Below are 15,143 nucleotides of genomic sequence, written 5' to 3'. Positions count from 1 at the left end.
CTAACTTGGCTCACCCTTCAGAAAAAGGAGCTGGTGTGGTTTTGGGGTACCTGGAGTCAGTTTAAACATTGAGGGTAAGGGTTGTCTCAGTGTATTTCGTTTATCTAAAAGTTGGGCCTCTAGCTGGAGTGATTTAAGCTGCTTTGGCATAAAAGGGATGAGTTGCTCTTGGGCTGTACAGTTTTCCCTCTGGTCCCGGAGGGAGCCTAGATGCCTAACTTTGAGATAAATACAGACAACCAAGAGCAAGAAGACCCACGTTATATGAGGGAATAATATTCACTTTACCCACTGAATTTACCAGTTAATATCCTGCACAGGTTGCAAGTGGTTAATATCTGGTGGCGCTTTGTTGTTTAATGGGCAAATATTGATGCCAGAACATCCTTTTGGCAGCCATAGTACTGATGCTGGTGCCTTTGGCATTAGAGAGACTTCTTTAATTCCTCCTCTGCAATGGGTCTGGGATACTCTAAATGCTACCAGCATTATCATATGGAATTTGTTTTGCCATTTTTTATGACACCTATTTCTGTGGATAGACTTGAATTTTGGACTCTCAGTTGAGAACCTTGCAGAAATAAGGTTTCTGCATGAAAATGGGAGGTATTATTAATTCTTCATGAAACTCATAAGAAATGAGTTTTTGTGTAGTCACATACTATAACTTCATATTATCCTGAAGCCAGACACATGGAGAGGATTTCCCTACAAATATAAGCAAACTGAGCATTTTTGGGTCTGCAGAAGGAAGCTGCTACTCTGTTCATGGCATCCTTCCTCTAAAAACTCACTGGCCATCTGCAGGCAGAGATTTGCAATGCTCTGTGGCCTGTATCTTTCAGCACCTGAATTTTCTTTGCTGTTTTTTGAGGATTTTTTTTAAGAAACCCCATAGCAACTGTAATATTTTTAATCAAGGCTGAATTGCCTTCTCACATTATAAATCCCATTGAAAATTTACCTACAAACTGAAAAGGACCTAGTATCCTGTTGTTGAGTATTACTTTAATGCACCCTGAGGTCACTGGAGAAAAACTGTCTTGTACTTCAAAAATGTAGTTGCACTCCTTTTTACATGTTGAGGAGCAGGTAGTTATAGGCATGGTTGGGGAGTGTTAATCCTCATAGTCAGCAAATGTTAGTGGTTATCAAGTGTCACCTGCCCATGGAAACCACCCTAGACCACCTTTGATAGCACACAGACCCTTGCCTTTTGCAGAACATTTACTAAGTAGTACCCTTAGAGAAATTTTTAAAGTATCATCCAAAACAACACTGGTTCTTTTAGGCTTGGAATACATTCTCAAGGGAAACTCAATGGTTTTAAAATTTATTTCCTTCTTTCATTTTAATAGAAATGCTTTCTTTTCAAATGATACCTCTTCTGTCCTGAGTCTGGACACAGCAGCTTTTTTTTATAGATGACATCCTGAAGAACTTTGTGCACACTAATAAAATGAATGTTTTGTTTAGATTGGCTATGGCTAACCTAAGTGAAATGCAAAAAAGTAAATGAGCAATAATAAAGTAAACTGGAATAGTAACAAGGTAAGGAAGTTGACTTTTAAGATACATACATCAGTTACACATGCTAGCATCATCTTTGGTTTTCATAGTATCCACTGCACCTGCATAAAAGGGCAGTAATCCACATGATGATGCTGTGTTTGCAGACAAGGATGTAAATTTGCAATTGCTCTTAGCATGAAAAAAACCAACACCTCTCTTTGCAAATTCCCCTGTTAAACAGAGGAGAGAACTTAGGCTGGTGTTAGGTGGCAGAACATCCTGAAAGTCGATGGGAGTCACGCTGATTTACACCAGCTAAGTTCATATGCTTTCACTTCATTTTAGAAACTCTCCATAAGGTTGCAAACTGATCCAAGCAACCCTTGAGCTTTTCATGAGCTGTAGAAGGCTGCAGCAGTGTCACAAGTGTAGTGTGTTGGTATAACAAATAGGTATGTGCTCTGTATGTCTCTGGTTCTGTTTACCTTTACACAGAGGAAAAGGTAACAGATCATTGCCTGGCTGCTTCATCTTTGCTTAAGTGTCTTGCTTTGTATGTTCAGCACTAAGTAAATTGTGTGTGTTGTGCTGACAGGTGACTGTGAGCTGAGCAGGAGCTGTTCAGTGGGCAACATCACCCGTGTTGTGTGTCTCTAACCAACTGACAGATCTCCCTGGGGCTGTGCTTGGTGCTGGGTGGGAGGAGGCTGCTGCTCTGTCTCAAGCACTGATGACATTGTTTCTAGTAGTGACACTGAGAGGCAGAAAAGCAAGCTCTGGAACCAGCAAAGGAGAATAAAAGCTGTATATTTCATGCAGGTGGACACTTTGATGGTGTTTGCTAGGTACATGCTGTGGCATATGTTGGATCAACAAAGCCCTTTTTCATTTGATAATGAGTTTTAGAAAAAAAAGTAGAAGGGGGCCATGTATAATTCCATATTATAGGAATGTGAATATATGAGTTCTGTGAAGCTATTATGTATATAAGCTCACCTATATTTTAGGCAAGCAAGTGTCACTGAAAACTAAATTGAATTTCCTCAAAATCACAGATGGGGGGTGGGGAGTTGGTGGGAATCTCAAAGAGTAACTGGAGATTGAAAGAAGATACAGACCATACCAGAGGAGAGAAGTCTGACAAAATGAAGATTGCTTTCCAGCCTGTAGTTGTTAGTAAGAGTAGTAAGTGTTTATTGTTATCACACTTAGCATAGAGGATAAGAAAAAGAGCAATTACAAAACCAGACTGCTCTTTCACTGGTGTGTGAGGAGCACCTCTCTGCAGTTGCTGGGAGTAAAAGTGTTAGCCTGTAGCACATGGCTGTACATGAGGGAAGGTCACTGTAAAAGGCTTTAATCCTAATTGAAAGGGTACATTTGGTTGTAGCTGAACAGCTGGAAAAGCATCACAGGTCTCTTTCTGGAGTGGAACAGTTTCTTTAAATGCCAGCTGTAAGGTCAGGCATGGCCAGCATTGCCCATGACACACAGTGACCTCATACAAAGCCCTTCTGGCAGAGCTGCTGGAAGCACAGAGTGGCTCCTGGCTGGGCATTGGATGTGGCTGCTGCTGCTAAACCCACACCTTGCCCTGTGTGGTAGACAAACTGAGGCCTGGGAGTGTCTGTGATCACATGGTGTGATAGGAGTATAGTGATGTTTGATCCAGGGCATGATAGTAGTAGGATCCACTGGATTTGAAGTGAACATGTAGGGAAGCACTTACACAGTTGGATTTTACAGGCTCCTTGTGACTTCACGGAGGTGAAAGCAAAAGGAGAGAAAGAAGCAGGTGAAGATAAAAATGTTGATATTCTGTCAGACAGCAGAGAGATAAGTCTTTACTCTTAGAATGATCTGGAAAGCACTTTCCCTAAACAGTGGAGGGAAACTGAATGTGAAGTTCCTTCTGCATGTACAGGTTACAAAGCTAGAAAGATCCTGCTTTTGAGTAGATTCTATTGCTTGAAATAGCTGCAAGTTAGAACAGGGGAAATATATTGTTACAGCTGTTCAGTTTTCCATTTAAATTAGGAAATGCTTCCAAATCAGACCTTAAAAGAAATCCCAAAACAGAATAAAAAAACCCATCAAAAGCAAACAAACAAAACAAAAACCAAAAATCAAGTTGAAACTGAAACACATCTGTAACTTATCACCAGATACTTGTTTCTTCTAAAATTCCTTTTCTAAGTTACTTCACAATAGTTTGTCCTGACTAGAAAGATAAATACAGAGATATTTATCTAGAATCAGTAGAGGCAGATTCCTGGAAATTAGACAAATTCAGGAGCTGACCTTGAGTCAGTATCCAGAGCTTTTCTAAAAGTAGCTGAGCCCATCTTCCACTGGCTCTAGAGGGACATTGGACCACGCTCATCATTAGGATTTGGTCTCCTGGGAAACCCTTGTCCAGGAATCTCTGTCTCTGTTTGAGAATGGGAGAGGGTTAAGAAAGCAATGCCATGTCTGAGTGGAAAACATAGCAAACAAAGGATGCAAGTAATCCAAGATAACCATGGTCCTTTTATAGGTTAGTAGGACAGCAGATTGAAAATATAATTGTATAGTCCAGTAGCTCAGAAAATCTTTTTTTTATATCCCTGCTGGCACTTATACATACCACACCAAGCAGTGGGACACTATCCATGGCTCGTCTGAGAAACCAGAGACCAAGCTACACTTGTCCAAATGTACATTTGGGGCACTGCTTGTCACTGCAGAGCATAAAGCTTTAGCTTTATACTGTTAATTTTAAGCTTTTTCTCAGAAGAGATAATTTTAGAACAGAGCAGAACTGCCATTATGCAGCTGTGGGAAAAAAACCAGCTAAAATGGAAGAACTGATTTTAAAAATTATTCAAACAAAACAGTCATTTTAAAAAAGGAGTCTACTAAAGCAAGGTGAAAAAGGTCTGATAGTCAAATTTCTCACACCATGGGCTGGGAAGTAGAAATTGGTCTGCCCTGTGTGCGTGCTCCCAGGAGAGGGTGTGCCAAGGCTTGTGCATCTAGAACAAGCACTCCAAAGCCTGGGACTCTTTGCCCAAGCAGCAGTTGTGCAGTTTCTCTTTTCAGTCCCTCATGTACTTCATGGTAAGAAGGGAAGTCTGTCCTTCCCACACCTGGGTGGAGCCATTCAGGACTGGCTCTCCAGTCTGACCCGAGCATCCTTTGACCTGCTGCCAGTCATGTTTTCCTTGTGCTTTTCCTTTAGGAGTTCAGTATTCTTCTGCCTCCCTCTCCATTGCTGGAATCCTTTTTAGCAAGACCAGAGATTCCCTTTCTCTGTGCCTTTGCACGTTTCTGAAGATGAGGAGACCCTGGTTCTGTAGCACCACCTCTCGCATTTCCATCAGCTTCCGGGATGTTTTCCCCATGGCACCTTGGTTCAGCCTCTGTCCAGCTTTTCTTGCTGAAAACAGACACACTGAATTAGTGGGAGAGTCCTTTTTGTCATCTTTTTTTCATTTTGGAGGAGTCATTTTATTAAAAAAATAAGTTCACCAATTCCAGTCTTTTCCCCCCATACTTTGCATCTTCAGAATCTGCATTTTTGACCTTATTTAATGCATCTTTTTTGGTAATAAACCTCATTTATTAGCTCCCTCTACTATTACATGACAAAACCTTGTGAAATTTCTGTCTTGTGAACACAAATAGTGTATTAAATGTAAATTCCCAAGTTCTTACTTGTCACCCCTGGGGCATCTGTAGAAAACAAGGTAGCATGGGAGATGCTGTGCTTGGCATTCAGACCCTTCCTATCTCTCCTGCCATGTGCAGAGCATGCAGACCCTGGAGGGTCATTCAGACCATAAGTAGGAGGTTTCAGAAAGTATTTTCTGTAATTGCATTTTTCTATCTTCTTTTTTTTTTTTTCCTGGCTAAACCATAACAGTGGTGTGAGTATTCTCCTGAGAGCTTCTTTTGCTGAGGTACCTGGAATGTCAGGCAGAACTCTGGAGTTTAGTGTAGAAGCTAGTTTTCTATAATGTATTTTTCTCTAGGGACAGAGGCAATAGTCTCATGTCCATGGTTATGACTGATGGCAGAGTCAACTGCAGCTCATCTTCATCAGTATTCTTATTTTCAGAGGCTTTTTTCCTGTAAAAGGAGTTGCATTAAATCAAGAATGTGACAAGTTCCACTAAATATCATGCCACTGCATCATCAGGTACACCACTTCACTGCTGTCCTTAACAGCAATGTGTCATTTGTTGCTGTTCCCTCTGATTGTACCTTCACCTCAACTCTTCCTGCCCTTTGAATACAAGCCTTGTTAGCTGAGCAGAGTTGCAACCTAAGCACATTTGACAGGTCACCTTCAGATCATCTCATGTCAGCATAGGGTGGCATGAGTGTTATTTCTATAAAATACTCCATCACTCTACATGCTTTTGAAAATTTTAGCAGCCTTTGCAAACTTTCACTTAAATCACAGTTTACCAGTAAGCTCAAGATCCTGATACTGTGTTGACTTATCAGCTGCCCCAGCAGCCTTCACCAAAATCCTTATGGTGACCGTGTTCCATCCTGGGACACCTACATTTCCTTCTACCCAGGTGCTGGCTGTAATTACCCATCGGTAGCTCCTGGTGAGCAGTGAGACAACTTGTGGGTTTTAGGAGAAGTTACTCCCCTACACTGCCTCATACCCAGCTGTCCTTCTATTCAAACTCACCCCAGATCTTATCTAAGTTTAACTGGGGAATTTTACTTCAGGTGACATTTCCCTTCCTCTGCAACATGTCATTCCTTGAAATCGCTGTCTTTTCTACACAAACTGGATACAGCAGCACATTCTCTCTGCTGTCATAAAACACCTTTTATAGACTTGTTTCACAGGTCCTTGGCTACTAAAGGATGAATAGGTCCTGCTAGTGTTGGATTTCTGAGAGTGAACAGAGCTCAGTACTGCCCTGACAACTCTGCCAGTGTTCCTGACCATGTCCAAGTTCTCGGTTGGACCTGGACACACATCCCCGCAGAGCAGGATGCCACTTCGAGGGGGAGATGTGGAAGAGCATTGTAGTTGGTAAAATGGTTCATGTGGTTATTCACCTTGGCCTTTGTGCAGTTGAATTAGATGCTGTTGTAGAGGTCTGACAGCAGCAAAGGTACATAAAGGTGTGCACTGAAAACTGGAGAAGTTCCTAGGTAGGAGCAAAATGTTTGATGTGTTCAGTGGACATTTTGTGTCCTGCATTTTCCTTTACTCTCCATCCAAGTCCCTGGTATTTTCTGCCTCAGCAGTTGGGAGAAGGCAGGTGGCACGCACATGCCAGCACTTGTGCCCTCAGCAGAGTGCATGTACCTTCCTGCTGGCTGCTGGGCAGGAGGGTTTGAGTCAGAGTGCTCTTGGTGTATGCATCCTACCTGCAGAGGCACATGCATACAGGTCATGCACTTTGGAAACCTCCAGTTTTGGTAAGTATCACTTCTTTCTCTGTTCCATAATACTTGAACTCAGGTGAGCTTTTCACAAGCACTTTTGCAGATCAGAATGTATGAGAACTTGTGAATCTAAGTGATGTTCGCTACTCCATGTTTTAAATCTAAACTTTGTGTCTTTGAATTACTGATGATCTGCTTTTCTGTATAAATCAGTTGTCTCAGTATATTGCATGTTTGGACCACAGGTGCTCTCAGGTCCCTCAGCTTCTTGCTCTGAGACAGCAGCAGAATTGAGATGCTGAAATTGCAATGAGGAGTTGAGGTCTCTGCCTCAATCCCTCATTCCTAAGCAGTGTGGCAAGTTCTCGCATTAAGCAAATAGCTTCTTTTTTTTTCATAGATTTCATGAACATTAGCAATAGTTTTGAGCAGTTTCTAATTGATCTTTAAAATCCTAACCCTTTGCTTCTCTCATCCTTCCCTCTCCTGTGTGTCTCTGTGTATGTGCTTTTTGTCTTTTTGTTTGTGATTTTTTTCTTTTCTGGTGGCTTGTGTATCCTTTCCCTGCATTGCGGTGCTGTTTTATGCTGCAGAACTCGTCCAGCTCTGCCTCTTCAGAAGCCTCTGAAACCTGCCAGTCAGTGAGCGAGTGCAGTTCCCCCACCTCAGTCAGCTCAGGCTCCACCATGGGGGCTTGGGCCTCCACAGATAAGGTGAAAAACTTCATCTCCAAGACATACAAACCTACTAGCTCATTATCCAAACCCTGCAACATTTTGACAAAACCTCCATGCATGGGATGCAGCCAGGATTCCTCTTTGTGGGGATGAGACCAGGAACTGCTGCACGCTCCCTTAGATGTCAGTATGTTTGAATAAAAACCACAATTGCCTTTGAACTAGCTACTGGGAGAAGCTACAAATTGGGCATTTTACAGAGGTCGTTTTCTAAGAGAAGGTCATTTTCCAGCTTTTCTACTCAAAGAGATTGTGGAATGCTGTCCAAATCCAGCTGGTTGCCTGACCAAAAGCACCTTGCCCAGGTTGTGCTGTTTGTGGCTTCTCCCATCTCTCCCATTAGGTAGCATACTTTACACTGATTATTGGTTGTTTTTTTATTTTACCAAAAAGGCAAGCAAAATAGACATGGTTGGAATAAATTACATGGGATACACTCTAAATTGGGGGAGGAAGTGATAGCAGTCTCCTTTCTCATCTGGTAAATCCTTGCTGTTGGTTTTTGTTGTTTTGTTCTTCCATATCATCACACAGCCAGAACATGTCATGTTTGAAGGCTTTATGCTTTTCCTCTCTGTCCAGCTACACTACAGACTAAATACCACCAATGCAAATGCCTTCAGGATTGGAAAAGTTCTTTTTCTATGTCCAGAGTCTGCAGGGTACCTAAATTGCAAAGGCTTTTTCACAGTGTGCTGCTTTCATGGACAGAAGGAAAAGCTGCTCAGCCTGGAGACAATGACCGCTAGATTGATGCCTGAAATTTGTTATAGATAACAGTTTTCAGGTGATCTCACTTTTCACAAGCATTGTATCAATTTTCTGGTTTTTATTTGCAGCAAATTGAAGAATTTCCTTTCTTTTGTTTTAAGATACAGAGATTTTCTCCCTAGAACATCAGTCACAGTGTATTTTCGTGTTCATCCTGTTTATATTAATTTCTCTGTTTTTGTTTTTTTTATTTGTTTCATTTCCAGTTGTCTAATGGGTTTTATCACTGTAGTTTATCAAGTGACCCATCCGTAGCTTCAGTTGGTGCAGGTCCTTTCCCTCATTTCCCGCCTGTCTCCCGCGCGTGGACTCGGGCTCCCTCAGCCCTCCTTCCAGACTACGTTCATTATTACACCATTGGGCCAGGCATGTTGCCATCATCTAAGATCCCTAGCTGGAAGGTTTGTGTTCCTTTTGTTGTGGCAGTCCTCACCTCCTCATACCAACAGCATGCACACAGCAGTTGTTGCTCCCTTTCGGTCCATGTAATTCCTGGGTGATTTGCTCTGTTTGGTATCACTCTGAATGGGCACTGCATGGTGAAAATCACACCTAAAATCCGGTTGTGGGTATTTCTGAATTACCTTGTGCATTCTGGCACCAACTGAAACATACCAAAGCTGACAACATCTAGGTAGGAAGGAATAATTTAGCTCTGAAACATTGGTGAAAACACCTGGGCTCTATTTAGGGGGGAAAAAAGTTTATTTATCATGGTCAAAATGCTCACTTGAGCAGGGAAGGGCATGCAGTTGTTTCAGTGGCACCATACATGGGACAGCCTGATGTTCTCCCTGTGGCTGTAGGCAGGCCCACTCTCCTAGATACAGCTGGAGTGGTTTAAGAAGGTGCTCAGCACCAGGTAAACCCAAGTGGTGACTGAAGCTTTATTGTCACAGTCTGGATGTGCTCACCCAGCTAGCTCATTTTGCTCTCTTGGGGAGACCACCAAAAAAGAGTGCAGTATCTTCTCTCAGTTGCTCCAGCTGGATCTGCAGGTATTTTACTTGGCATCAAAACATGTCTGCTCTGCTAGAGCCTGTAAGTTCATCCCTGCCAGGTGGTTCCCCTGGGAGACTCTGCCCTAGAGCAAAGGGGGAAGATCTCTTGTCTGTTGCTCTGGATGTTTAGCAGGGCTGATGTGCAGTCATCAGTCGCTGTGCAGATTTTAAGTGCCTGTGGATGGTTGTGTAATACTGCATAGGCACCACAGGACCCATGTATATACATCTAAATTGACATAACTTGTTACAGATGCCCATACTCTCTCTCCAGCAGCTGGAGACTGTTGGGATACATCCAGGGTGGCCACAGTGGTCCTGGGGCTTCAGGGTCATTTGTTGTGTCTCTGCTAGAAGCTCTTTGCCAATCTCTTTCACAACAAAACACTATGAGAGCAGAGACACAGCTGTGAAGGCAAAGCAGAGTTTCACATGAGTTAACAAAACCAATACCTGTCTGTCCAAGGGGGTCTGTCAGTTCAGCAGCCTTGCACTTCTGGTTTCTTGGACTGAGACACCTCAAAAAGCCTGCAGTGTGGTCTTGGTCCATCATTAATTGTCCATCAGAAGGCTGTGGGAGGCTGCCCAGCAGGCAGCTGGGAGGGTTTGGGGCCCATTCTCATGCACTAGTTGTTCCTTCCATTTTTAAAGCAGCCTTTGTCTCAGTGAAGGAAAACTTTTAGGATTGGGATTGCCCCTGGAGCAGCTGGTGTTGGAGGTGCTGCTGCTTAGCACTGGTTCTGCATGCCAGCACAGGGCCTGGATCAGTCAAGCTCTTTGTGTGCAGCGTGTGGGTTCTGGACACCCTCAGGACTTTGCTTAATAGAGCCCCAAGTGAATACAGACCTCATGGCCTGAGGAATTTCTGTTTCAAATTTAGCACCAGTAATTCAGAGTGAGGTTAGTCTTTGTTCAGTACAGACTATCGTTATAAACTAGATTTCAGTTAGTAAGTAAAGTGAGAGATAACTCACAGTAACTTGCTCCACTAATGTGTATGAAAAATCTGTTCAAGCCTAATTTTTCAGAACTGAAGACATCTGTAACAGCATGTAATACTAGAACCTGTGTATACCTGGAACAGTTTCATCATTGATTGGACATTTATCTGTATCTTCTGCTGTGTGACAGTGATTTTTGTGCTCGAAATTCTGAAAATGTAGGCTTTGACACCATGGAATTGCATTTAGATAAAACTACAGTATCAAAATGTTAAATACCTTCAGAGAAGAACATTTAGGTAGAATGGGAAATTTAGATTCCTTTTAATAAAGGAAATAGGTTTAATAAACGAGGATTTTTAATATCCTCAAAATTAATTCCTCACCTTATTCAGAAAGGCATATCCAGTTTGACACACAATCTGTTGCATTAAGATTGCCCTGTTGCATAGTTTTGCCTGTGATTTAGCACAGTTCCTGATGGAGGCTGTCCCTAACGAGCTGCTTTCCCCAGGACTGGGCCAAGCCGGGCCCGTACGATCAGCCCGTGGTGAACACGCTGCAGCGCCGCAAGGACAAGCGCGAGCCCGACGCCAACGGAGCCGCTCCCAGCGGAGCGCCCGCCGCCCCTGAGGAGCCACAGAGACCTCGGAGCATGACGGTGTCAGCTGCCACAAGGGTGAAGCTCTCATTTCACATACCCTCTTTGGTGTAAAGGAAATGGCCATGCTGGCTTTATGTTGTGTTTGTCTGGGAAGTGGTGCCGGTGTAGTCGGTGGGAACCATGCAGGCAGGAGGGAATGCGCTGTTGGGCACTGACTTTCATAGAGCAATGTACTCCAAAGAAGCATCTGTTCCCATGGCCAAGCTAATGGCTGGGCTCCGTCCTGCTGGATTATGATGGTGACAAGCTCCGGTGGGGAGGAGAGCTAGCTAAAAGTGGGTGAAGGTGACTGACCCTTCCAGGTGTAATGAGTCTCTCTCCTGTGTGTAAGCAGCAGGGTGAGGAGATGGAGGCCTGTGAGGAGCTGGCACTTGCTCTGTCCAGGGGGCTGCAGTTGGACACCCAGAGGAGCAGTCGGGATTCCTTGCAGTGCTCCAGTGGCTACAGCACCCAGACAACAACTCCGTGCTGTTCAGAGGACACGATCCCATCTCAAGGTACCCGTTCAGGAGATGTTCCTTTCTAGAGCATTCCCACCCTGGCCATCACACACTCACCCCCTGGTGCAAGGAGCAGCTATCCCTTGCTGGCTTTGTAGGCAGCTGGGGAAGAAGGCTGGCATTGCTGTTAGGAAGATTTTTCCAGCTTGGAATGCAGCCTGGATTTATTAACTATACAGAAACCTGCACTACTGCATAGTGTACTGAACAATTGTATTTTCTTGTGCACCGCTTCAGTGAGTTACAGCCTAAGGATGCCACCATTTTAAAGAGGCTCCTGGAATTGTAAGTGACACTGGTATTGCATCCAATACTTCTTAGGTCCTTTCTGAGCTATTGTCTCAGCAAATGCACACTCATGAGCTTTGCTGTCCTCCATCAGCACTCTCAATCTGCTCTTGGTTTCCCTTAGTGACCTTTTATTTTCCTGCCTAGGCAGAAATGTTGTAATTGGAAAAAGACTCCATTGGAGACTTAGGCATAGCTAGAAAGCTGCAGTAAGTTGTTGGGCTTTGTACCCTGTTTCAGAGCAACAGCAAGCTGAGAGAGACCAGACTTGGTGTTTGCCAAGCCTTGTTTCCTCAGCACTTATGTGGAGAGGAAGGAACCCAGTGCAATTATTAAAGCTGAGGCTGAGTTTTCAGAGCTGACAGCTGGGATTTACTTTGTTCGCAAAATAAACAAATTTGCTGCTAAAATCACTGGTACACAGTCCCCTGAACCGACTTGCTTAATCTAAAGTACATTTTTCAAGTATTTCTATCTACAAGTGGTGGCACGTGGCTTGTAGGTTTTGGTGTCTTCATGTTGGTGACAAATATGGAGCTCGTTCTCTTTCACAAGAGCCATGGGGCCCCTGCAGCTGTAGGACTGATCTGCTGTGATGCCTTCAGGCATCAAATCTTGGTCACAGAACCTTGGACTTTCTTCCTTCTAAAGGTGGAAACTCCTTTCATTCTTACTGACTCCAGGCTTTTTTAGCTACCTGTCCGTACTTCAGACTTACTGACGCGACTCAGCTGTCTGCTCCAGCTTGATCCTAACTCTGTCTTTTGGCATCAGTTTCAGATTATGATTATTTCTCTGTGAGTGGTGACCAGGAGGCAGAACAACAGGAGTTTGACAAATCTTCCACCATCCCAAGAAACAGTGACATTAGCCAGTCCTATCGCAGAATGTTTCAAACCAAGCGTCCTGCTTCCACCGCAGGTCTGCCAACCACGCTGGGACCGGTCATGGCCACCCCCGGCGTCGCCACCATCCGACGGACGCCCTCCACCAAGCCCTCGGTCCGGCGCGGCACCATCGGCGGAGGCCCCATTCCCATCAAGACGCCGGTGATCCCCGTCAAAACGCCAACCGTCCCCGATATCCCGGGGGGGCTGCCCGGTGCCCTCGCTGGGACAGAAGAGTGTCCCGAGCAAAGCCTGGAGTCTCCAGCAGCGGGAGAGGGCGGGCAGGCTGTCACCAGCGTGCCCTCGTGGAGCGGGCAGGCAGCTGTCAACCCTCCGGCGTCGGGCCAGAGAGCGGGCGCCGCCGAGGAGCAGAGGCAGACGGTGCCCGAGGGCGAGGAGGGCGAGCGCGATGGGGTCGGCAGCCTGGCGCCCGCGGGGCCCGCGGAGCTGGAGCCCGGCGAGCTGAGCCCCGGCGATGCCCCGCAGGGGGAGGATATGCTCAACGCCATCCGGCGCGGCGTCAAGCTGAAGAAGACGACCACGAATGATCGCTCGGCGCCTCGTATTTCCTAGGAGAGGAGAAGCTGCCAGACTACTGAACGCCGAGGAGGAACTGTGAGAAAACGAATCTGTCTCTATCCATTCCAATCTGTAATCAGTGATTTTTTTAAGATACTCGGTAACAGACGGTCTGAAAGTACTCTAAAAGAGAAAACAAATGAAAGAGCGTAGTAAGACATAATCTTCAGTGGTGTTTTAATTTGTAAATATCAATGATTTTGTTTCTGCATTTTTTTGATCTAAGTTACACTTTTAATTTTTTCTGAAGGTGCCAAATCCCATTTACCTTTTTTATAACTCTCTTTGTAAAGTTTTAAATCATAGAAGAAAAAAAAAATTGTCGAGTAGTTAACTTCAGCAAATGAATTTAATGAAAATTTGGCTTTTTTGCAAGCTTTTGTAGAGCGCCTTGTAATAGTGAGGTTAAAAAATAGAACAATGGGACTTATTACAGTTTAAGTCAAACTATATGGAATGGATCGTCATTTAAGTATTTAAAAAAGTTTGAAAAGCAGGAATAAAAATTGACAATAAAGCAATATATAATGCAAGGAAGAAACCTGCAGTTGGTAGAGTTATTGGGGGGTAGTGGGGGAGGGAGATGCCATCAAAATAGCAGATGCTGTTGCACAAAAGTAGCCTAGTAGGATGAATTACTAGTAGCTTCATGGTAAATGCATCAGAATAAGCCATATTGGATTGCAGTGTTTTGTTTCTGTAGGGTGTTTTAAAAACTGAGTTTTTCCACATTTCTTTTTTGACTGCACAGCAGCAACTCTCAGTCACATGCATGCAGCCTTAACTGTGTAGGCTTGGTTCTTCCACCTTCACGTTTTGTTCCACTCATCCTTCCGCTGAATACAAACAAGGACAACAGGCTTAAGGCAGTTAAAAATGTGAAAACATTTGTAAAATGCAAGCAGGGAGTTCTTAAATGTTATCAAAATGCCTTTTTCTGACTGTGCCCAGCAGGCTGGGCACCTAAGAAAGCCCAACTATTTTGAGAAAACACTTAAAAATTTGACAGGTGAAACCAGCTTGTGATCTAATAAACTGCGAATGTTTCTTTCCAATACAGGGGCTTGTTTTTCTTAACTTCTTTTAAATGGCAGTTGATTGGCTTTTCTTAAATACCGAAAAGAAAAGGGTTGAGGGGTGGGGGGTGGGGGGTGGGGGGTGATACTGGCTTTTTGATAATACTGGGAGTCTGACCACTGTAATCTCTTTTTTTGTACTTTTAAGTAATGTTTTTTGGAACGCTATTGATAGAATCATTAAGAGTTGGATTTTTTCCTTAAAATAAAAGTAAGTTATTGCTGTAATACCAGTCTCCTAAAGCTGACAGAAATGTGCAGACCCCTTGGCATGACACGTGTTCCAGTCAAGACAATCCAGAAGGATGTTGTCTGCCCACCCACGTGTGGAGGGACACCAGACTTGCGGATTCGGGATTGTTCCAAAATGCACCAAATAACACACGTGAGGGGCTGGTTTCCACCACACACTGCAGATTTCTGTTGGCTCTAGACTTGCCTACATGACCTCTTATGCTTTAATACATAACTGCATTGGATGTGAAACTTCTAGTAACTGTGTAGTCACTGTGTTCTATATGACATTTTACACTGCTGTGCTTGCTGAACTTTTTTTTTGTTATGGCTTAAAAGCAAAAAAAAAAAAAAGCATGATTCTTAGAAAATATTAAACCTTCCTTTCTTTGAAAAACAAGCTCCTTATTACAGAATATAATAAACAGTAGTGCCTGTGGTGTAGCCCACCAATCTTGATACAGTAGCTGATGCATTGTGCAAATGAGGCTTTGAGATGGTTTTTGCGTAAACAAAAACTGTTAGGAGATAATCTCAATAGTTAAAAGTGTTA

General features: G+C 43.8%; 1 protein-coding gene across 15 annotated transcripts in view; it reads left to right on the top strand.

Moving 5' to 3' along the window:
- MTSS1 (MTSS I-BAR domain containing 1) overlaps window positions 1-14,414 on the top strand; it is a 124,502-nt gene extending 110,088 nt beyond the window's left edge. For 5 of the 15 annotated variants that reach the window (XM_036379072.2, XM_036379071.2, XM_036379075.2 and 2 more), the window contains 4 exons: window positions 8,627-8,821; window positions 10,877-11,041; window positions 11,361-11,523; window positions 12,589-14,414. In XM_036379072.2, the coding sequence (XP_036234965.1) occupies window positions 8,627-8,821; window positions 10,877-11,041; window positions 11,361-11,523; window positions 12,589-13,274 (1,209 nt within the window). In that variant the 3' untranslated portion in view covers window positions 13,275-14,414. Of the gene's footprint in view, window positions 1-7,505; window positions 7,626-8,626; window positions 8,822-10,876; window positions 11,042-11,360; window positions 11,524-12,588 lie in introns of all 15 variants that reach the window. The other 10 variants (XM_036379077.2, XM_036379076.2, XM_036379074.2 and 7 more) reach the window with 4 other exon arrangements.
- Window positions 14,415-15,143: the final 729 nt, after the last annotated feature.

The sequence above is a fragment of the Molothrus ater genome, chromosome 1, assembly GCF_012460135.2.
Source record: "Molothrus ater isolate BHLD 08-10-18 breed brown headed cowbird chromosome 1, BPBGC_Mater_1.1, whole genome shotgun sequence".
NCBI classification, from domain to species: Eukaryota; Metazoa; Chordata; class Aves; order Passeriformes; family Icteridae; genus Molothrus; species Molothrus ater.
The sequence above is the reverse complement of the archived record's forward strand: the minus strand, read 5'-3'. Positions and strand labels throughout refer to the sequence as shown.